At 40.2% G+C, this 24,062-nt stretch overlaps 1 protein-coding gene and 1 long non-coding RNA gene across 7 annotated transcripts in view; one reads left to right on the forward strand and one right to left on the reverse strand.

Annotated features, from left to right (window-relative positions):
* Positions 1 to 342: 342 nt before the first annotated feature.
* LOC149920005 (uncharacterized) lies at positions 343 to 5,397 on the reverse strand. The gene is made up of 3 exons (XR_016463360.1): positions 5,043 to 5,397; positions 3,373 to 3,490; positions 343 to 3,280 (listed from the first exon to the last, which is right to left on the reverse strand). It is a non-coding gene; the product is annotated as an uncharacterized LOC149920005 (long non-coding RNA).
* Positions 5,398 to 6,799: 1,402 nt separating this feature from the next.
* Positions 6,800 to 24,062, forward strand: part of AP1S2 (adaptor related protein complex 1 subunit sigma 2) — a 33,237-nt gene continuing 15,974 nt past the window's right edge. For 2 of the 6 annotated variants that reach the window (XM_090125219.1, XM_090125222.1), the window contains exons 1-4: positions 6,801 to 6,989; positions 8,126 to 8,304; positions 16,682 to 16,790; positions 17,709 to 17,846. In XM_090125219.1, coding sequence (XP_089981345.1) covers positions 8,126 to 8,304; positions 16,682 to 16,790; positions 17,709 to 17,846 — 426 coding nt within the window. In that variant the 5' untranslated portion in view covers positions 6,801 to 6,989. Of the gene's footprint in view, positions 6,990 to 7,482; positions 7,650 to 8,125; positions 8,305 to 16,681; positions 16,791 to 17,708; positions 17,847 to 24,062 lie in introns of all 6 variants that reach the window. The other 4 variants (XM_031596069.2, XM_031596070.2, XM_090125211.1 and 1 more) reach the window with 3 other exon arrangements.

Raw genomic sequence — 24,062 nt, forward strand, 5'->3', positions numbered from 1 at the left:
GATATCCAGATTATCCTGTTGGTTACTTTCTGACAACTGGTAGTTAAGTTTTACATAATTTTAAAACACCTCTAGCATATCAAGGGCCTTCTCCCAAGATATCCTTTTTTCTTTTGTTGATGCTCTACATTGAGTTATTATGTCTTATTGAACATGACTTCTAAATACATTTGTTAAATCTAACACAGTAGAAACCTATCTTGATTAATTTTTTAAAAAAGTTTAAGTATTCCTCTCTCACTAGAGAGCAAGATCAAATATGAGCTTAGCTGCATTATTTCACACAAACCAATGATCTTTTTTGCTTCCAGATGACTGCAATGCTTATGAAAGCTGCCAGAATGGATTAAAATCACTCATGAATTTGTAATAAGGGTCTTAGGTTCCACACAGCAAGTATTTTGCAGTAGAAAGAATGCACTGCCAAAGGATTCATCCTTGTTGATAGCACACACTGCAGTTTTGAAACACTGGCCTTTCAGACTCGCACAAACAATTGAATCTCCTTCTGGCTTTGTTCCACTAATGACCCATTGGAACAAGGCAGAATTCTAAAGTCAGAGAGTAAATAGGCTGTTCTTACTGGGACATGCTTACAACAATATTTCATATGCTACAGCAGAGATGGAAATAAAAAGTAAGGCTTGCATTTGAGGAACAAAGTGTTCAGAGAAGGAGGAACTATTTGGTTCTCTTGCAGTGATTTCTAACTGATATTAAAAATGGTATTGACAGAGTGTGGGTGGCAGTGTGTGTACACGTGTGAAAGCACCAGAAGCAGCAGCAGAACATGTATTGAAAAGGAACAAGATGACCTAAAGATAGAGCATCAGACAAGATGAAGAAGGAGTCCAGAGACATAAAATACCCAAATAAATACAATGTATTTACACAGTGAGGCACTGTATCCCAAACATCACCTCCTCCCAAAGATTAAAAAAGCAAATCTAATGTCACTTCAAGTTGCCAATCAAGAAGAAACCCAGAGAAACAATGAAGATGTAACAGAGAACATTCTCCTCCTGTGTATGATCTTGGCCAGCCCATTTGGACAGACATATTTAGGCACTTCTGGGTATGTGGGTCAGAAAGCGTAAAGCCAATGGTATGAAGATTTTGTTTATAAAGCTGCATTCCTTTTTCACAGCATATCACAGTGAATTGTATTACACTCATTTCCTATGCTCTTTTGTTCTTCCTGCAAAACCTAAAGAGCACAAGTACACACTTGCAACTGATGCACACATCCCCCTGGCAGAGATGTTTACTGTGATTGCTCTTCAGCAACCTAAGGTAGGACAAAGGTGGCACCACAAAGCTAGGCCCTAGTAAGCAAAGGCAACAGTGGGGGTTCTAAACAGCTTGATGAACTATAATCCACACAGATAAAACTTTACCAGGTGTGGACAAAGCCAGAACAAAATCTATGCATCATTTAAATCATTCTCAAGTCTTCAAAATAAGAAGTAAGTTACAGGCCTTTGGCTGCCCCAGTTTCGTACTCTGAAAACAGTTCACCCAAAAAGAAGATTAGGTTAAGAGATACTAGATATTTTTCACTCAGAGGGTGGTGATGCACTGGAACAGGTTGCCCAAGGAGGTTGCCTCCTCCCATCCCTGGAGGCATTCAAGGCCAGGCTGGATGTGGCTCTGGGCAGCCTGGTCTGCTGGTTGGCGACCCTGCATGTAGCAGGGGGGTTGAAACTAGATGATCTTTGAGGTCCTTTTCAGCCCAGGCCATTCTGTGATTCTATGATTCTGTGAAGATGGCAATAAATGAAGGCCATAAGCATATGCCATTCCCTTACGTTACCCTCAAGAACTAGGCAGGTCATGCAATGCATTTTCTTTATAGACCGATGGAAGAAGTTGGACTGAGTTATCCAGAAGGATATGAAATGAAAGCTCAGCATAGTACTGTAGGATCAGTGTGGAAGCTTGGAAGACTTGGGAGCCTGATTATGACACTGAACACTTTAGTTTTAGGTTACTATTTCAGATTTAGACCACTTTTCATGTTCCCATGAAATATTCTATCTGCTGCATAATTAGGACACATGCTGTGCAAGCCTCTATCTTCTATCCTGGTTGCACAAAGCAGCATGCCAATCTGGGAACATCAGAAGTTGGCAAATGGATTGCTTCCTTGGTGCAAAAGGCAGCATCTTTTGAGCTATCTCGAGACCAGAGTAGGATCAAGTGGTCTTGCAGGATCATCAACTGGATGCGTGTTCTGAAATCCACTAAGAGTGAGAATAGGTGGACATACATGACTAAATGAGAACTTCAGTGGATTTATGATGATCAAACTATGTTCAGAAAACCAACACAGTGTATTTTTATACAAAAGAGCAATACTGGTACATACATTTAAAAAAATTCTATTCCTGGGCAAAACTGAGCAGCCTGCAGAAGCCTGCTCAAGTACATCTTTCTCTGAGGAGCAAGACCCAGTAAGTACTTACTGCTTAACCTGCAGCATCAGCCACTTCACATACCGCAGTCACAGCTACTGCTTTGTTAGGAGTGCCAGAGGATGAACAAGATGTATGTGAGGTGCTTTACTCAATGATTCCTTCAAGTACTGATATAGTCTTACAAATCCCAGGCTCCATCTTTCCTTTTCTCCCTCTCCCTCTTTCCTTCTCTCCCAAGCAAGTACTCTATGAGGCTGAAAAGCCAGCTTTCCTCATGCACCTGCTTTTGAAAAGATTCAATTCTTTGCTGCTCTGTGGCCCAGTTTGTACCAGTGAAGCAGGAAGGGGCAGTAAGAGTCGTGATAATTTCTTCATAAATCTCTGGAGCAGATCATTTCTGCTTCATCTCTAGGGCCTCTGAGAACTGCTCCAATATAAACACTGAAAAAAGATCAGAGCGTCACCTAAGTAAAAGAGAGAATCCTGCTGCTGACTAGCCTAACAGACACAATGCTGCCAGCTGGCTCATGCATGTTGTATTCAAATGGCTGCTGTGCCTCGCACCAGGTTCAGGCTGATGAACACAGTAAATGAGGGAAAGCCCTGGCTGACTGGCAACTACCACATTTCCTTACTTCATTTCTGCACATTCAGATATTTTCAAAAGCAGGTATTTATTTTCTAAGGAAAATGACTTGTGTAAGCCATGGTTTAGGTTCTGAAATTCACATAACCGTGCTGGAATACCATCACCTCATCTTCAAACTACTCCTCCAGCTGCGAAATTCAACTTCAGGGATGCACATCCCTGATGCTCATTTTGTGGCCTTGCCTACCACACATGTGGCCTGACATCCATGTCCCTAAAGGAGAAGATACACAGCTGTTTGAAACCAATCATATTTAAGAGGATTTCAATGACCAGAAGTCTCTCTTACAAACCTGTAACACCTACCCTGGAAAAACAAGCAGATAAGTGTTCCAGGCAGGATCTGATGACTTACTAGCATCCATCCAGCAATCAGACTACTAGATGTGTTAAATAGTATTTCATCAAGACAGAGAGCTCCATACTAAAAAAAAAAAAAAAAAAGATTGCAATGAAAACTGTCATTTACGATCTCATGTATACTTACTTCGGCTCCACTGAGATTAAGTGTTCCGTATGAATCAGTGGTACATGATAGTCTGGCCAATGCTCAGACAGTACATCAGGGAAGAGAATTGCATGTAATAATGCAACATCCTGTTTAGAGACCTAAGAGGCAAAAATCTACCGGTAATCACTTCCAAGGCTAGTAACTCAGTTCTTATTGCCTTCATAATGACTCCACAGTTATTCAGTCAATGAAAATGGAGTCTGATATTGTGCATCAAGAAGATAAATTAACAATAAAATGAGTCTCACTGATACATCCACTGACTACTCTAGTGGAGACTGGCAAAGATATAGAATGTGCTTTTAAAGCGTGCTGTCTCCTCTTTAGGAAGATGAAGACAGTGAAAAGGGAGGCAGAAGCAAAGACTTTCTTTTCTAAGTATGGGTTTGCATGTCTGAAAAAAAAAAAAAAAGCCAACAAAAAAAAAAAACAGGAACCCTGTTTAAATTTAATAAACAAATATTCCACTGGAATTAATAAACAGTTTTTTAAAAGCCACTTGGTTTAACCATCTTTTTGGCTAACACAGAAAACAAAACAAAATGCTACTAGGGACTTCAGTTTAGGCACTAAAACACTGCACAAAGCGCCAAATGTCAGGATGCTGACCTTATTCATTTTGATACAAGATCCATATTCCAGACAAATCCACAATGTTCTAGTTAATTTATAAATAAATGAATATCAAAACTCAACAACTGACATAAAACTGTATCAGGCAAAATCAAGCAAATGTAATCTTATTTTGTGTAAGCTTCCTTCATCTCTCCTTCCCTGTCTCTCTCCCCAGCTCCAGGCAGTTCTCTTCTGTGCCTCCAGTCATGCTGGAAATAATCTAGAGAGCAAAGTCTTGGCTGGAGATCCCAAATATTTTATGGTCAACAGACACATCCCCTGAAGAACTGCCTTACGTCTAAAACAGAATGCAAAGGATTTTCTAACTACAGCAGTTACAAAATCCATCCCTTAATAATGCAAACTGTTATCACTCACATCTTAGAAATCAAAATTCTGAGGTCATTCTTTAAAATCCATCTTGTTAAGGCAGGCCATAAGACAATAAGCAAAGGCTAATGAAAAGAAGATGCAGTGTCTGTCTAAAATTAGAATGCATGACATTTGCATTGTCACGGGTTTATGGAAAACGTGGAGGCTATTATATTATTGGTTTAAACATCGTATGTATCTTTATCAATTTGCTAATTACAGCTGGTTCAGTATATTGCTGGTTCAATGGCTAAGTGACAGGATAATTTCTTACAGGGATGAACAATGAAGTAGGTTATAAAGAGGGGTAATTATTACAAACCACAACACTGGAAAAAAAAAAAAAAAAAAAGAAAACAACTGCCAAGAGTAAGTAGTCTGAAGTTCCTGAAAGGAACAGCACAAGCAGAAAGGACAGCATTACCTCTGCTTGTCACCACCCTCCTGACACAGGTGCTGGACCTCGAGACAGACTCACCTGTACAGCTCAAATAAGCCTTGTTGGCAATGCCTTGCTGCTGAAAAGAGAGGCAGCACAAGCTCTCACGGATGGGAACAGCGATGGGAACGTGTGGAGCTGGGAATGCGAAGAGGAGGCGGGAAACGCTGGGATTTAGATCATCTGAAAACACCACAGAATCGCACCTTAAGCTGCTTAAAATAAGCCAGCTCATTTTGAGAGAAATGAGTTAAAGACTGATCGCACAGACGGCAATACCAGCAAGCCTGACAGAATCACATCCTCCAGCTGAAATGGTGATAAGGAGACAGGAGCAGGCCAAGACTGGCCTGACTGGACTGCTCCCACCACGCCTGACATTTCTGAGCTCTCCCTGCCAGCTAGCGCGCTGGAAGTAGTTGAGATTAAGTGAAACACGAGTAGGCTGCCGGCTTAAATGATGATTCAGATGATCCAGAAACACTTTGAGTGTGGAGAATTCGTGGGATATAGGATGCTAGATTCAAGAACAGCAAAAGGACAATTAGGAAGGAGGTACTCTAGTGATAAAAGGGTTCTCTAGAGCACCGAACAGTCCCACAGCCCGAAGAGGACAGGCAGGAGCACCTACAGCAGCAGCTCCCACTTTCTGTGTGACACCAGAACTGCCTCGTCCGCACAATCCCATGCGTGTTTTCTTTCCCTTGCAGCTGTAAGACAGGCAAAGCGGCGTATCTGCAGCTTTCCTCAAATACAGAAGCTGAAAGCATTCCCCGAAAAGCCAGAAAATTGGCTCTCCTAACCACCCACATCTCCACGCAAAAGCCTTTCCGGCCCCGCTTTCCGCTGCCACAGCTATTTCGTGGCCAGAAGAAAAGATTTATTTCTCTTAAGCGCCAATAATAAGAAGCGATAAAAACAAAACGCGGCCCAACGCGACTGCAGTGCCTCCCAGCAGAGGCGCAGAGAGGAGCACGCTCTTCCCCTCGCTGCCAATCACCGCGTTACACCATCAGACCACCTCAAAGTCTCATCTGCGAAACTCAACCCCCCCTACAGACGACCGTGGTCAACCCGACGGCTCTAATTAGGGCCAGCAACGACTTCGGGAAAAAGCTTTCTGACAAAGCACAGACCCCTCAGCACATCCCCCAACTCCCCTTCCCCCCCCCCGCCGCCGCCGCTACCGCCGGACAGCCGCAGAAGCAGCACGCCGCCCTCAGCCCTAACCGCCCCTCCCCGCCGCCTAATGGCTCCGCCCCGCTCCGCCCCGCCGCCACGCGGGGCACGCACGTGCTAGAAGGAAACACAGCCACGCGCACGCGCAGCACCGCCACCCCATCTCTACACCCCTAACTGCCACCCCCGGGGACAGGGAGAAGGAAGGAGGAGCCTCTGTCTCCGGGCGCCTGATTGACTGATGTCACTACCCCAACTCCGAGCCTCGCCGGCCCATTGGTGGCTTGAGAACCGCTATCTGCATCGCGCCTTCTGATTGGTTGTTGCCGCGGCGGCTGTTGTCCTATCCTAATTCGGGCCACGAGGATTAAGCCCTTTAACCCCGCCTCCTTCCTCGTCCATCCCTCCGCCGCGCCGCGCTCTCCAATTGGGCGGCAGCGAGCTCCCCTTGCTCCTCAGCCTTCCCGCACAGCACATGCGCCGCGCTCCCCGAGCCGGCCCCTCCCTCTAGGCGGTGAGCGAAGTTGTGTCCGTCCCCTGCTGGCCCCGCCCCCCTCTTTTTCCCGCCCCTCGCCCGGGAGCGGCGTCCGCGAGTCCGGCCCCGCCCCGGCCAGCCCGAGCGAGGCGGCGGGAGGGGGGGGGGTGGAGGCGGCCGTTGAGGCGCGCGCGCGCTGGCGCCGGGCTCGAGCCGACGGCGTCTCCCTTCTCGTCCCTCAGTCCCGCGCGGCGGCCGTGGCGGCAGCAGCAAGCTCGGGAGCGGTGCCGCCTCCTCCTGCTCTTCGTCCTCGCTCTCCCCTCCGGGGCACGGTGAGCACCGCCGCGCGGGGACGGACTCGCCTCCTTCAGCGCCCTCCTGCCCCGCGCTGCGGGACCCGCTGCTCTCCGCAACGCCGCTGACGGCTGCGGGAAGAGCGGCCGCCGGCTCTCCGCTCATCCCGCTCGCACGGCCGCGTTGGGACGGGCGGCGGCTGCCCCGAGCGGGGCGGGCCCGGCCCGTTGCTCCGTGTGCCCGCGGCTCTGTGCCCTCTGGCAGCCGCTCGGGGCTCCGGGAGGGTCCTCTGGAGGCGGGGGGGTGCGGCGGCGGCGGCCGGAGGGAGGGCGGCTGCGGGGCTGCCCGTGCGGGGGCTCCGGGCTGCCGCCTCCCGCCCGCGTCGGACTGTCAGCCGGGAGCGGGCTGGGCTTCTCCGTGGGATTTCACGTCTGCCGTATCGCCTGGGAAACTTCCTCAGACCGACATAACTTCGAGCGAAAAGGGGGAGGAAAAAAAAAAAAAAAAAAGCTATTTCCTTTAATGTTACAGCCGCTGGAAAACACAGCCGACAAGTTCCTCTAAAGATATAATTGCAACATCACTCCTGTAGAGGAAGCGAAACCTGGAACGTAGGACCGCAGGGAAAGCACTTAATCTCTACTCCTTTTGTGCAGTGCGAGAGAAGGCAAGGCTGTTCGATGCCGTAGGACTCTCCGGTGGGAGATTTAATGCCTCTTAAAGTATTTTTAAGGCTTTTCAGAAAGATCTTAAGCGCAAATTGCTCCTGCTGTAAGGCTCTAATCCTGTGAATTGGAAATGAGGTTGGGTATTGGAGGAGACGGGTGTGCTGCTTTCTGTCGTTTTCTGTAGTAAATGCAAACGCAACCATACCAATGCTGGACGTGGTTTGCCAGAATTCCGGGTGTAGTCGCTGCCTGCTGGCTCTGACTCGCGGTTCTGAAAGTTGTGCGTGCTTCCTACTATCTCTGCTCTGACTGACCTTGTTCAGCTGAATCCTTTGTGTTTATTGGTGCTTCCGAATCTTGTGTAACATCTGCCACCGTTGTAGAAATACATCGTGTAGATAGGCTTTTGGATGGCTATCTTGCTTCCTGCTTGGTTTTCCTCATAGAAATCTTCTTAGAACTAAGAGACTGAGAATAATCCTTTTTTTCCCCTTCTAATTCAACAGATGCAGTTTATGTTGCTTTTTAGTCGCCAGGGGAAACTGAGACTCCAGAAGTGGTATGTCCCACTATCTGACAAAGAAAAGAAGAAAATCACAAGGGAACTTGTTCAAACAGTATTAGCCCGCAAACCGAAAATGTGCAGCTTCCTGGAATGGAGAGACCTGAAGATTGTCTACAAAAGGTTGTTCTTTCTCACTAACCTCGTAATTGACATACATCAGAAACAGTGTAATAAGTAGCAAGAAAATAATGATGGTTGATTTTTTTTTTTCTTAATTTATCCTTTTTTTCTTCCCTCTACTGGCTATGGAGGAGACTGACTTCCCTTGAATCTAATTTGATAACCAAGTAGGAATCATTCATGTGTAGAAAGTCATTCATGCGTTTAGAAATGTGCTGAAGAGATGAGGTTTCCTTCTTCTTTCATGAGGAGTGGTGGTTTTCAGTTGTTTAGAAGACTGTAGTAAATAAATGCATAGAAATATAAGGCACGTAGGGTTTAATAAGTACAATAAAGAAAAACTAAATTTTATAAACATTTACCTCAGGCAGTGACTTCATAAACTTGTGAATATAACTTGCTTTTGAAGGCTGTCACAGAAATAAGAGAAACTTTTTCTTGTTTCAGAGTACATAGAATGTTATTTTGCTATGAACGCAAAAGCATTTTTCCAGCTTAAAAAAATCACAGGCAGTGTTTTTCTTTTGGTGAAAGTACAGTATGATTCTCTTTGGCAGTGTTTTCCTTTCACAGTTGTTCACTAACGTTCTAGAGTGTGTGACAAGAGTTTTCTTAGCTTTATGCTGGTGTTTAGCATGTATGACAATGAAGAGGTGTAAAAATAATTGTCCCTGCAAATAACAGTAATTCTCATTGCAGTTTGGTAGACTGCATCTCTTCCATCTAAAGGTAGAGCTACGGAACCTTGAATTAACTCCCTTCCCTAGTTATTTAGAAACTTCAATAGGTTTATACATTCTAATTTTCTTCATAGTGGTAAATAATTTCAATGCTTGACAGTATTGTTACGAGTTGTCTTTAGGAAAGGCGGAGCTGAAACAAAGCGTTTCTAACTTCTGCGATGAGCCAACTGAGTAGAATTTAAAAAAAAAAGTATTAGATGTTCTAGGTTTTGCTCTCATGTATACATCTGTGTGTGTAATATCGTACACCTGAAGACTAGCATGTATCTGATGTTACTCTGGAACACTAGGAGGAGGGAAGAGGAGGACCAATGCATAAGACTGTGCTTAAGGAAGCATACGTGTTTTCTGCCTTTTAATTTCCTCACAAAACTTCTTGCGTATACATGCAAACAAAGTTGCTGAAATGCTTTGTGCGTTCCCTCTAGCTGAAAAAGCACTTGCATGCATTATCACTTGGCTTTTAATGGACTAGATCAGAAAAACTGGGAATGCATAGGCAAGGCTGTTCCCCTTCCTGCCTAGCCTTGCACAGTGGTAGCTCTTCTGGTGGTAAGTTCACTCCACAACTGTTTTCTCTCTGTTTCTTTACTACTGTTAGCAACTACTTTGTGGGTTTTTTTTGGTTTTTTTTTTTTTTTTTCCGGCCTAGAAGGCTGATAGAAATCTGGGTATGGCTTTTTGGGTTACTGTCAGTTGTGGTGTTTGTGTATCTCGGTAATGTGCTGTGGGGTCTGTGGTCAAGGTAGCGCTTGGCTGCTGTGTATGTGTAGACTGCAGTCCATCTGCTAGACTGCTGGTGTGCACAGCTGACTGCAGTAGCAATTTTGCTGTCTGCAAACCAATCAGACAGAGTTAGCCTATGAAATTGCTTAAGATTAGCTTGTATCAAGCTAGTTAATATCTCAGTTTCTGCTCTACTTTTGCTTTATTAGCGAAGCTAAAACATCACCAGAATGACTGGATAGTGAGTTGAAAATCCTGTGCTTGGTAACAGTAACTGCTTTTGTGTCTCTGTGGAAAGACTTTTTCCAGTCATCTTACTGTAACTAAAGTTGATGAGTCCCAACTACTGTAATCTCTTTGAGAAGACAGATCTGTTAGCTCAGAAGCAGACAGTAATACTGACAGCTACAGTAGTCAAGGTCCAATACTTCCTGAACAGCAGTCAGCTAAAAGAGCAAGACGTGTAACAGAAACTTTGCATGGTTTGTAGAATTGTACAAGGTTCATACGTTTGTTTGCAGACAAAAGATTCCTGCACATCTCTCCTAAGATCTATTCTTATCTGGTTTAGTATTGGGAAATATCTGAACCTCCCAGTGCAAATGTTTTTCAGTATAAGCTGTTCATATTGCTGTTGTACATTATGTACGCATTGCTATTATGAGTCTGAAATTGCTGAAATTTGTGCTATGATTGCTTTTAGAGTGTATTAACTGTCAACTTTTCAGGTATTAGAGAGAGTTGACCTAGATATTGCAACTCAAAGAATGGTTGGCATTATTAAAAGTATACTCTAGAGTCTCATTGATGTACCTTTTTTTCAAGAGCAAAACCAGCTCAAATGCAAAATTGACAAGCTGGTAGCTTTTGCTGCTTTCTTATATTTAACATTTATCAGGAAGGCTGGACAATTTTGATTAGCCTCCTTAGCTCTGTTTTATTTCATTCTTATCATTCAAATGGAATGCTTTTTGGATGAATTTTCAAGATGATGGAACTACAAGGGTCTTTAAAATCCATGTGAATATTTTGCTTTTATTTCTTAGTTCCATGTATGTAGCATTGATACATACAAAAACTGCAAAACTAGGTCAGTCATTGTTACCTGCATTTTTTTCATTAGAGAAACAAGTTCTTTAGAGATCTGAAAATGCATGTGGAAGTGTGCCCTGTTTTTGACATAGCTTGTGAATTGGGTTGGATATGTTCTGTAGTTGGTTTGGAAGAGAGATTTTCAGGCTGGTAGGCACCAGAAGACTTAAAAAGAATCTGAACTTCTGATTTCAAGAGACAGATTTGTAGCGGCTTGGTGGATGGAAAATTGAAATATGGGAATCCATTAACAGTTGTGCTTTATGACAATAGAGAGGGAATTGGCTGCAGACAGCTGATTAGAAACTTAGCGAATACTGTTAATGTTCGCTCTTCATTTTGTCATTTTTTTTAACTAGTTGTATTGGATCATATACGATAGAAGTTCATGCAGCTTTCCCCTTTTGGCAGATAAATCAATATTAAATGTTATAATTTCTAGTATTTTAGAAAAAGGACCTTAAAATAGGATGTTTTTTTTTTCTTTAAAGATCTCAACTATTTACTGCTTTAGCTTCTGACAGTGTTATTTATTTTCATTTTTGCAGTATATTGCACTCTAGGAAAAAGCAGAATAAGTTCTTGATGTAAATTTTCCTTATTAGCATTTGGTATACTGAGATTGTAGGACTTGGTTATCATTGATAGGTAATGTGATTAAGAAATGTGACTTTTATGTGACAGTTTGGGATTGTATTTATGTTATATGGTTTTAAATTGGCACAGTCTGTACTGCCTTTAATGTGACAGTCATCTGTTACTGCAAAATAAGCTTAATCACAGGTTACTTTAAAACTTTACAGAAAAATAAATTTTGAAACTCTAATCTCCTGCTCTATAAGAAAAGGCACGTTCTGCAAGTAGTGTGCACCTCCACTCAAAGCATTCTGATCATCTCATGATGCTGTCAGGGGGTGAGGGGCACAAGCCCAGCAGCGGGACATGATCAGTATCTTTCCTTGTGTGCATCTAATTGCCAATTGAATCTGTTAAAATATAACTACAGGGTTGAGTAGGTGACTATAAAACTAAATGGTAGTAATGATAATAGTTAATTAGGTTTGGTAGTTTAACTTGATCTCTGTGCAGTATTCTCGTTCATGTGGTACTAGGAGGACCTCTGCATACATCCAAGTAGAGGCAGCATCTTTATCTTACAGAGGTTTACTAGTACCAAGTTTTTTGCACATTTCTTAAACTACTGGAGCCTGCTGAAATTGGAAACTGCAAGATAAATCTTGTGTAGCATTATGACTGTTGCTTATTTCTGTATCTTAATTAAATTGTGACTGCTCTGCCTGTTCTAGAATCTCAGAACTTCCAGTAAAAAATATGTAATTTCTTTGAAAGAGGAAAAAAATCTTTTCCCAAGGAGAATTTTAATGATTAGAACTTTCACTGGTCAACTGTGATAACCTGTCACCAAATCCAAAACTCTCAGGCTGCTTGAAGCACCTGTTTACATGTTAGAGGTGGTGTTGTGGTGTCTTTCATTTACAGAATCACAGAATTGTTTGAGTTGGAAGGGATGTTTAAAGGCCATCTAGTGCAACTCCCCTGCAGTGAACAGGGACACCTTCAGCTACATCAGGGTGCTCAGGGCTTTGTCCAGTCTGACCTTGAGTGTCTCCAGGGACAGGACTTCCAACACATGTCTTGGCAACCTGTGCCAGTGCTTCAATATCCTTATTGTAAAAAAACTTTTTTCTTCTATCCAATCCAAGTCTCCACTCTTCTAGTTTGAAACCATTTTCCCTTGTCTTATCACAACAGACCCTGCTGAGGAGTCTGTTCCCTTCCTTCTTTTTGTCCCCCCATTAGATACTGAAAGGTTGCTATCAGGTTACCTCGCAGCCTTCTGCAGGCTGCACAGTCCCAGCTCTCTCAGCCTGTCTTCACAGTGGGGAGTTCCATCCCTTGGATCATTTTTGTGGCCTTCCTCTGGATGCACTCCAACAACTCCATGTCTCTCCTGTATTGAGGACTCCACATCTGGATGCAGTACTCCAAGTGATGTCTCACCAGCACAGAGTAGAGGGGCAGGATCACCTCCCTCACCCTGCTGGCCACACTTCTTTTGATGCAGTCCAGGATACGGTTGGCTTTCTGGGCTGTGAAGGCATGTTGCTGGTACTTGTTTATCTTGCTGTCCACCAGTACTGCAGGTCCTTTTTGTCAGGGCTATGCTCCATCTTTACATCTGTACATCAGCCTGTACTGATAGTGGGAGTTGCCATGACCCTGGTGCAAGACTTTGCACTTGGCTTTGTTGAACTTTGTGAGGTTCTCCTGGGCTTAAGCTTGCCTAGGTCTCTCTGAATGGCATCCCATCCTGCAGGTGTGCCAACCTTACCACACAGCTTGGTGTGATCTGCAGACTTGCTCAGGGTGCACTTGATTCTACTGTTGATACAATTAATGAAGATATTAAACAGCACTGGTCCTATGTGCTGACCTTTGAGGGACACCACTCATCGCTATCTCCAACCGGACACTGAGCTATTAACCAGCACTCTCTGGGTATGATCTTGCAACTGATTCCTTGTCCATGGAATGGTCCATCCGTTAGTTCCATGTTCTTCCAATTGAATTCTGTTCCTTCCAAGCTCTGTAGGCCTTAAATGTCTGTAGTTAGAATTTACCTGCAAAACAACTTAGATGCTGAATGTTTTCAGCTAGCAACTTTACAAACTTTCCAGTGATGTCTTGAGTGCATGTTCTCTGATCTAATAGAACACCATTAAAATGGTAGGATTTGCAAGTTATGCTGTACCTGTAGTGACCTGATACCTCAGTAGAAATAGTGAGCATAGAGGAGCACTTGGCTGGAGGATTATCTGCCAGTTTTCAGGCTTCCCACTATTGAACTAGTGTAGCTGTTGGAGGATGTTCATGAATTTGGTTCCTTTCTCAAAAATAAACATCTATAAAAGCCACTTATATAAAAGCAGAAATTTGAGTGTTTGTATTGTTTGCAGTTCCTTTTTGCTCTTCCATTCTGTGTTATGTTCAAGTGATATTTTCAAACTGTTCTGGATCCTTCTGAATTAGTGCCCGTTTTCTGACAGGTGAAGGATGCTTATCATAAAGTATTTCCCTAAACACTTATAACCAACTTATTTTAGGACTGAGGATTCTACTGAGATGGGGAAAAAAAAACAAAAAACAGCATGAACTGCAATAGGAATGAATATGGCAGAATGTGTTTTACAGGTTGGGCCATATTTGCTCTTTATTGTGGTGTATGGCTTATGCTGTTTTCAGAATTTTCCTTTGTTGGGTGCACCTTTGAGTTTTCTGACAGACTCATTAAGAAGAAGCTGTACTTCTGTAAGGTAGTTAACGTTTTCTGCTTGCATACAGAAATTTGTTCATCTTTGTATGGTTATTCTCCATGTAAGCTTATCCATTTGGCAGAAAAGCTTGTTTATCCAATTTAATATCTGGACACCCTTTTTTTTTTTCCCTGAAGCCATGGACTACGAAGGGAAAAAATGAGAACAAACTAATACCTTTAAAAATTTGAATCTGAAGAAACTTATATTTTTGTGGTTTCAACATATTCTTAGTAGTGGTGACTGATGTGTATTATACTGGTTGCGGAGTAGGTATAGTGAATCTGCATTTGACAGTTAATACTTAAAAAAACAAACAAACAAAAAACGTCTTTGGAAAATGTTCTCTGCATATTTTGATAGATACCCAAGACTCCATTTTGTGTTACGATGAGTAGTTTTTGTTTCTTGAGATTCTTTCTCCAAAACTGCAGTTGGCAGAGCTTGAAAGTATACTCTGCTTAATAGCTGCCAAATGAAGTCTTTCAAAAGTATGTTTCATTTCCTTTTAAATGAGAACACTGAGAGCAGACAGCTTTCCTGGAAAGTGTTCTATGCAAAGTAAAGTTTTTTTTTTTCTCTCCCCTTCTTTTTTGCACTCAGATAAAATAATTCTGTGCATCAAAAGAGACTCTCAAGTAATAGAGAAACACAAGAAGTCTCCTTTGTGGAGGAATATCAGATATTTAGGTCAAATTTAATAAGATTTATCAGTATATAATTCAACTTGTTTAAGCACTGAAAGGGAATGGTTTACCCATGCTCATCTGAATATGAAGGAAGTTTTGTGTAGATGAATTTGACCTAGGTGCAGGTAGTGAGTGTAAATGTCAACGAAGCAAGCTCATAGTTTAACATGGAGCTAGACTCAAAACAAATAAATAAAAATTAAAAAAAATACTCTGGAGGCTTGAAAACTTTTTTTTTCTTTACAGCATAACTCTCCAATACTTTTCTTTTAAACAGCTTTGTCTGAAAGATGTCTTAAACAGATAACATCTTGTAAGCTACCACAATGCTGTAAATGTCCTTGAAGTATTAATGAGAAGGAACAGCATAGCAGTGTAAAATCAAAAGAACTGTTCTCAGATAGGACTTTAGATGAGCTGACTGACAAGTCACTGTGGTAGAGATATGAAAGAATGATTAGTGTGAAGTGTTTCACTGGAAGTGCCTTCACCCTCATCACCCTGAGTTAGGTTTTGTGGAATACCTTTTTTTTTTTTTAATAAGAGTTCAGAACTTTCAAATGAAAGTGTTTCTGACGAGGTGTTCATGGTGAAGTAAGCCATGGCAATCTGACTTGGCAAGAGAGAGGGATTGGGACTTGCAGCATTGTCATGGATGGTGACTTAGTGACTGTGAGACAAATTTAAATGTACTATAAAATAATTTTTATGTGAATCCTAAATGAAACCTGTGGCAGTTTCTTTTGGAACTTACGGAGTCCCAGCTGGTAAAATTTCTGTGTAGTGTTAAAAATTTGTATTGATTTCTGTGCACAGGAAAAGAATATGTATCTTAAACTTAGCATTTAAATCTTAATGATTTTTTTTAACTGGATTGGTTTCTTTATTTAATGCTGCCACTTATTCTCTCAAAACAGGCAAACCAAAGCAGCTCCTCATTCACAAAAAATATCAATTAAAACAGGTCTTACTTGAGATTTCATTTCTGCACACAAATACACATGTATTTGTGTAGCATATGGTTTTGCACTTTTCTAAAGGATGAGGAGGTTTTTCTGTTTTGGTTTTCCATCAGCTGTTTTTAAGCAGAAACTGAACAACTCTATGGTAATGCACAATAGAATGGGATGGTCTTTGTTAAAGTGGAGCTCAAGATCATATCAGAGGTAAATAATTCCTTGTATTTGAAGGTGGAAGTAAATGCTACAGTCAAGCTACAGCCTCTCCTGACACCAGAACTGTTGGTAGTAATCAAGTTGTTGACTTAACAGTGACTGGAGTATATGACCTTAATCTTAAAATTTTTTGGCATTAGTTGTATTCTCTAAAGACCAAATCCTAAATTACTAGTTCAGTTTATTTTTCCCAGGACATTTTAATTAGATGTTAATACCTACATGCTGACTTGTGTGATATAAATTAACATTTAATCTGTTGATTAGTATACCATTGCTTGGATGTTGCAAGTAGAGTAAACATCTTGCCTCAAAACTTCCAGGAGGCCAAATAATTAAATGTATTTCCTTTTCCAACCACCACTTAAGCTAACTTAATTCCATCAACTAAAGGATATTAAAGACTGAAGTCTTGCTCAACTCAGACAGATCCTTTTGTGCCCACATGCATGTCTGGTGGTCTCCAAGCTGTTCTTTGATGGAACTTGCATGGCTGTTGATATAGAGTATCAGTACTGTAAACTTGAGTTTGAAGGACTACAGAGCATTTAATACCTCTGAAATGCATTCATTTTACTCATCATTTTGCTAACACAAGGATTACTTTGTTATTACAGATATGCAAGCCTCTATTTCTGCTGTGCCATTGAAGATCAGGACAATGAACTAATAACTCTGGAAATAATTCATCGTTATGTAGAACTTCTTGACAAGTATTTTGGCAGTGTGAGTTAGTAACTTCCTTCTGGTTAATTTTTATGGATTCACTGTCTGTATTGTGTTGTTTTATTTTCACACAGCCTTTTTAAGAACACAAACTAGCTGTTAAAGAGGTGTATCATAGCAGATTCTCTGTTGCTTACCTGGCCAAACTAAACTGACAGCTGCCTATATAATGCCTACAATGTAAAACTAAACTAAGAATTTGGAGAACAGTTCTTAATCTGATGTTAATTACCTGTATTTATTTTCTTAGTGGTCTTGCTTGAGGTTAGATAAAATCTTATCCATAGCTTTTTGTCCGGGCTTCTACTTTCTCTTCTGTCTGGCAGCGCTCTTATGTATGTGCATTCTGCCCTCCCCCAGCACTTCTTAAGTCTTCTTTCAAAAGAGGCAGTTGGTTGTGAACTAGCAAGAAGGGTAAGAAAAGAAGACATCTGCTTTCCCAGATAGCAAAACCAAACAAACAGAACAGAAGCATGTGCATTTGCACTTCCAGGAAAACTGCTTATTCTTTTGCTTTCCTACTCCTTTTGACTAGGATACACACAGGGTGAATAAGAAATTGATTGTTAAAAAAAATTTCTATAAAATTGCATCGTCTGCCTCTGGATGCTTCAGGGAGAAGGAGAACTGTAGCAATGTTCTATTGCTTCATGAAAAGCCGTGTCAGACTGATAGCTGTGAATTGAGCACTTTTTGTTAAACAGTGAAAAAGCTTTTAAAAGAGGCTGCTATAATAGTTTAACTTGAGCAAAAAAAAAAAATCATCTTGGCTTCAATGTTGTTGTTGTTGCCCTACTTAATGTTATAGCTTGAGGCCAGTGTCTTGATTTGGTGAAGTTTGTTGAAGCTGTAAGTTAAGTTTTCTGAGAGTATCCTCAGAGTATCCTCGCACTTTGCAGTAATACTTGATCTTTTCAGGTATGTGAACTTGATATCATCTTCAATTTTGAAAAAGCCTATTTTATTCTGGATGAGTTCCTCTTGGGAGGGGAAGTCCAGGAGACTTCCAAGAAAAATGTTCTCAAAGCCATTGAACAGGCAGATCTTCTACAGGAGGTAAGCAATTTAAACTTATCTGGACAAGGTATCAGCATGCTGGATTGTGGTTAGAAAAAGCTACCATTTCTTTGAGCTTGTGGAAGGTATTTTCTGGCATGCTTAGCATGTAGTTACTGCTTAGTTGTTCTAATTGTGCAATACTACTGCATTATCTGCTCTTTCCATCTTGTTTGGCATGAATGTATTGTAACCTGCTGTGGTTTTGTGTTCTGCTAGAAATGTAAGTGGCTGTTTGTATGTGTATGTCTAGATAATTACAGATTATGTAGCTTTAATTTAGTTTTGTTCACGTCTTTTATTTATTTTTTTGATTAATCAGCAATTAGTTTTTTTGTCATACCTGATGCATGTTCACTTCTTTACTGTTTCATTGCTGAAATCCAGAAGCTAGACTCTCTTCTTTGACACTCATTCAGGTATAGTTCTTTAGATTCTAAAGACCTTCTTTTCTGCTGTAGGTTGCTTACTGTGGCACATTTCTAACTTTAAAGTTGACAAAACAGTAATAGTATTGCTGTAGAAACACACAGAATGAAGTACAAAAACGTCTGGGTTTTCACCTTAAATGCTTTTGTCTGTTACTAACTTTGAAGAAATATAGATTGCATTTTTTTTCTTTCAAAAATATTTAATGGGGACGAGTTCAATGACACAAAACTTAATAACATATCCCTCTTGTTTCTCCATTTTGTACTTTTCTTTGTAGTTAATTGCTGTAGCTTTGAGGTCAGCATTAATGCCTAAACGTCTGAATGAAATTCATTAAATTCTAGTAGGCTGAAGAAATTATCAGTCTCTTTATATGAGAGTCAGTGAAACATGGTTTAGCAGAGATGATGAATCATATTTTAAACATACTAAGCTTCTCTTACAAGGTACCATATAAATGTTAGCTGCTTTATTATTACAGTTAATATGAACCTTCATTTGTTCACTTGCCCTGTTTATTGTTTAATTCTCTTGTGAATGTTCTGTTTTCTGCTTGTTGAATGTTGAATTATTAGACTGGGGAAACACAAAGTTTTTTATCTTGGTAGTTGTATCTGTAATCCTTTTCAGAGTACAGACAAATCCAGGACATGTTGAAGTTCTCATCTGTCAGCAGCTAGTTAGTGTTATGAATAGAGCCAGCATTACACAGATTTGTTAGCATCTTTTTCTAGGAAGGAAATACTTGCACGGACATACGGTTTGTATTCTCAAAAAGTTTCAGTCTGTCCTTTTCTAACACTTAAAAGGAATTATCTTAACAGGAAGTCTTGTTTTCAGTTTACAGGGAGGGGGGGACGGACGGACAAACTCTCAATTTTACCTTAAAATCTTTTGCTGTTCTCTGTATAACATCACATTGGAATAGGTAACTAACCTATTAGCAAATGCAGAGCAGGTAATTACGTATAAATTGAAGGTACTGCATTTTCTTAAACTTCAGAGCCCATAAAAGTATTTTCAGCGTTTTCTTAGGGCTCTTCTAAAGCAAAGACTAGGAATTAATTACTAAGCTTGAGCAATTTGCATTCTCTTTTTAGACTTACAGAATATAATTTCAAGTTAAAAATGTGCACTCAAATGGAAGTATCACTTTTTCAACTGGTGACTTTTCCCTAGCTGTGATAGCATTACCTTGATGCCCTTTACTTCTGAGACTCTTTACTCTTCCTTATCTCTTAGATTTTCTTTGTTCTATCAAGTTTTATTAACTATTTTCTGAATAAATTGGAATTCAGCAGTTGACCATGGATCCACTGTATTGCTTTGTTTGATTTTTTTGTAAGCTAATTGATTTTTTTCATTCTTAGTAGAGTTACACTGACTGTCAGTCAAGTATAAAACTACTCCTTATATATGCTTTTTAGCTTATAAGAACTGTGAAGGCCTGAGTATGTATTTAAAATGAGCTTCCAATAAGGTTAGACTTGTTTTGCGGATGACTTTTTTTTGTATTAACTGCTACTATGTGCATGCTGAGTCTAAAGAAGACGATTGTTAAAATAATAGTTTTCCACAACTGGAGACTTTTTGTATTTCTATTTAATTTTGCTTCCCAGAATACCCCAAAGCTACTGGAGTGAAATGTGTTTTGATTCAAATGCAAACCTTTTCTTGCAGGGTTATGGTGTGTTTGCTTTTGACCATCTCACATTGTAATTATGTGCAACAAAAGGACTTTTATTTGGACCTGAAAAGTCATATTGCCTAATTTAAAAATTATTGTTGAATACGCAGCGTTATTAATTAGTAATGATGCATACATTAATGTATGAAGCACCTTACACATCAAAAGCTGTACAGAATACTTACACAAAGGAAAATCATTACAAATACATTAAGTGCCTGTTTGAGTAATGTTAAAAGAAAATGCAGAGGCATAAATTGCTGAATAGTGAATCAGTTCTTAATATCTTGCCTGCTTGTATTCTTGTGGCATTTCTCCAGGGTGTGTTTCTGTTTCTGAGCACCTACTTCAGTGTACAATTAAGTTTCTTGATGCTGTGCAGTCCACTTAATGCTTGGCTTCACGTGATTGAAAAATGCTAAGTTTTTAAGCCTTTTTCCACCTTCAGTTTCTTGTTAGCTCTTAGTATTGCAATCAGTTCAGGTATTTGTTCCCTACCTCCTATTTATTAGCACCTGATATAACTTACCAATAGTCAGTCATTAATACTGACAGTGTTACCCTGTGAATGATAGTAAAAAGTATTCCAGTGCTTGTGTGCTTCATTGGAAATCTGTTGCTGGGAGTGCATCTTTTGAAAACATTGCTGTTGTGTGTCTTGTTTGATAATTGATCTTTTGATGTAGAAATTCTACATGCTTAACTGGGGATTACAGAGACAAGTGGTTCTGAAAAGGTGGTATTTCATGAAGTCAACTCATTTATGCCAGGAGAAGAATATTTGCGTGCGGGGTATAGCTGTGTGTGAGATGTGTACATGTGGTCTTTGGAAGAGCTAAAACATGCTTGATTTCATAATACTTAACATTTTTAATGCATGAAACTTGACACAGTGCTTTTACGGAAAGGATCCGTTCCTTTTCCACTTTAAAAGTTTATTTGCTGTGTTTACTTCGACCGGCAGGTAAAACTAAAATAGTGCTTAGAATTGCGCTAAAATAGTAATATTTGGTAATATTCTAATATATAAACCAGGCAATTGAACTTGCACAAAATTGCTGATCTTCGTTTGAAGTAGGTGCAAGTTCCTAAACATTAGTGAAAATTCATTTTGGTACATTTCTCATATAATTTTTGATAGAATTATTTCAGAATTTTCTTTTTCACAGTTTTTTTCTGTGTTTTCAGTAATTGATTGCAGAACACCTAAAATATTAAAAGAAAAAAAAAAAAGGTTTATTTTTGAAGATTTCAATGAAAAAGTCAGTGCATCTATTCACTTCTTCATCGCTGCTTTACTAACAGTTGAAAGTGTAGAAGCTGTGTGAACATTTTTGCTAGGCTCTTGTAGTTTGTCTTCTGACAATGTCCGCTAATCACAGAATCACAGAATGGCCAGGGTTGGAAGGGACCTCAAGGATCATGAATCTCCAACCCCACTGCCACATGCAGGGCCACCAACCTCCCCATTTAGTACTGGACCAGGCTGCCCAGGGCCCCATCCAACCTGTCCTTGGATACCTCTAAGGATGGGGCATCCACAGCCTCTCTGGGCAGCCTGTTCCAGCACCTCACCACTCTCTCTGTAAAGAATTTCCCCGACATCCAACCTAAATCTTCCCATCTTCAACTTAAAACCATTTCTCCTTGTCCTGCCAAGGGGATTCCTTCCACATGAAGAATAGTAGTTACACTATATATCAGCCTCACTTCACTGTTTTAAGCCCTTACCTCATCCTGTATACAGAATGGTGCTTAGTCTGTTAATAATGGCTGAATTGTGAAAGATGCTTAGACTTGCTATGTAGATTTAGTATTAGAATGAGCATCTTTGACATTGAAAATTTGGTCCCAAAAACGTTGTACTTGGGGATGAAATGTGCTGGTTGGAAACTGTAGGCTTGAAGGCAGTGCAAAGTGTATTAGGTTGTTCTTGGAATATGAAAAAATGTAGGAATGTTAGCATTGGCACTGACAAGCCCTCAGCGAGTTGGGAGTGCAAGGCTTTTTTAGTCTGCTTTGGGAATCAAAGTACCTGTTCCTTACGATTCTTCTGAGCATCTTACCATAATCAATGTTATTAATGTAGTCTTAATATTAGCTTTTTAATATGAACTACTGAAAGAGATTTCCTTCCTATGTTGGCAGTGATGTTTTGTGCTTTGGCCATACCTGTGTGCCTCTCAGCATGAAACAAGAGTATATAATGAAACCATTATTACAATGGAGATCTGACTGCCTTAATTGTCTCAGTTCTAAGTAACTTCTGACTCAGTTCTAAGTGGACAGCTTGGTCAGCTTAAGACTGCAGTTCTTAGAACACGTGCTTGATTTTTTATTAATAAATAATGGTCTCTAATTTTTAAAGATGTTTGTAGGGAACTGTATGGCAGGTACTGTGATTGAGAAAAGATATACTGTTAGTTGATGATATAAGGAATGGGAAGTACTCAAACTCTATGTTGAATCTCTCTCTTCTTTAGGAAGAAGTTGTGGTAGGATTCTGGTAGTTTTTCTAAAATGAAGTTGAGGTTTCAATCCCAGAAGAGTGTTTGATTTATGGCAGGGCTGAGTTAGTCATGCAGTTAGGTTGTCTGATCTTTTGACTTGCATATGAAGTGTGTGCCTTGTCTGCTTCTGTAAAAGTTCTTTACTCTTCATATATTGATCAAAAAAGAAGTGATCTTGTATGTCTGCTGATTAGAGACAGTATTTAACAACCTATAGTGAAACACTTTCTGGTTTTGTGTGATTGGTGTGAGAAATCATGTTGTTCATGAGATATGTAAAATAGGTTGACAGGTGTCTTAGAAAAGTATGTTAGAAAAGTGTTCTCATTCAGGAATTTACCACCTTCTTCAGGTACTGCATGTTTAAAATGTGCTGTTTAAAATTTAAGTGCTTGTAAAATAGTAGGTGAAAAGATGCATAAAAAGATGCATGCATGTAGAAAAAGGCTTTTTTTTTCTTTTTAGATTCTTTGGCCTTGACAGATTCTTCTTCTTTTTCTTCACAGTTTTGGAAGTAAAAAGTTTGTTTGCTTGTTGTTGAAGTCTAGCATAGCTTGCTTGTCCCTGTGCATATGATTCAAAACCATATGTAAATGGCCAATTGCTTTTTTGTGTTGAACAGATGTTTACTTCATTCAGAAAAGTAACTATTACAGAACATCACTATAGTCAAACATATATACATTATTGTACATATAATATGTTTCAAATGGGAAAAACTCATTTGTACTTTGTCTTAGGAAAACATGTTTATCAATTTGAATAATTACGAATTATTCTTACTGTCATGAAAACTAGCCTGCTTCTTAAATTCAGAGTTTGCAGGATGCAAAGCAAGAATATAATGAAATATTTTGTAACTTCAATAAGTGGAATTGTTAAAGTCTGGCATTTATGAATATCGTAGAATTGTAGAAATCATAGAATGGCCTGCGTTGAAAAGGACCACAATGATCATCTAGTTTCAACCCCCCTGCTACATGCAGGGTCGCCAACCACCAGACCAGGCTGCCCAGAGCCACATCCAGCCTGGCCTTGAATGCCTCCAGGGATGGGGCATCCACAACCTCCTTGGGCAGCCTGTTCCAGTGTGTCATCATCCTCTGTGTGAAAAACTTCCTCCTAATATCTAACCTAAATCTCCTTTCTCAGTTTAAAACCATTCCCCCTTGTCCTATCACTATCTAGCCATGAATATGAATATATCAGTTTAACTTCCAGATCTTGTTGCTTTATCATCTTTGTCTGTTTTCTGTTAACTATTTCCACTCTCTAGCATTCTATTTAAGTAAAAAGTTGCTTGTAATGGTTACAAACTGCATTACCGAATTCCTATAAAGATCTGTTTATAACTGTTTAGATTTTAAGCTGGTGACAAGCACTTATGAAAACCGCCAACTGTTTTTGAAAATGTCTTTGTAGTTTCTGATATATTTAATATAAAGTAAGCTGGACGTCAGGTGGAATGAGCTCAAAGAATATGCATAATAAATCATAGGAAACAAAATCCTAACAAGCCTCTGAGTACTCTAACTTGTTATTTTAATAGTTGCAGAAAGTCCTGTAGCCTTTGATAGCAGAGGTGCT

Source organism: Phasianus colchicus, chromosome 1 (assembly GCF_987193195.1).
Source record: "Phasianus colchicus chromosome 1, bPhaCol1.hap1.1, whole genome shotgun sequence".
Lineage (NCBI taxonomy): Eukaryota > Metazoa > Chordata > Aves > Galliformes > Phasianidae > Phasianus > Phasianus colchicus.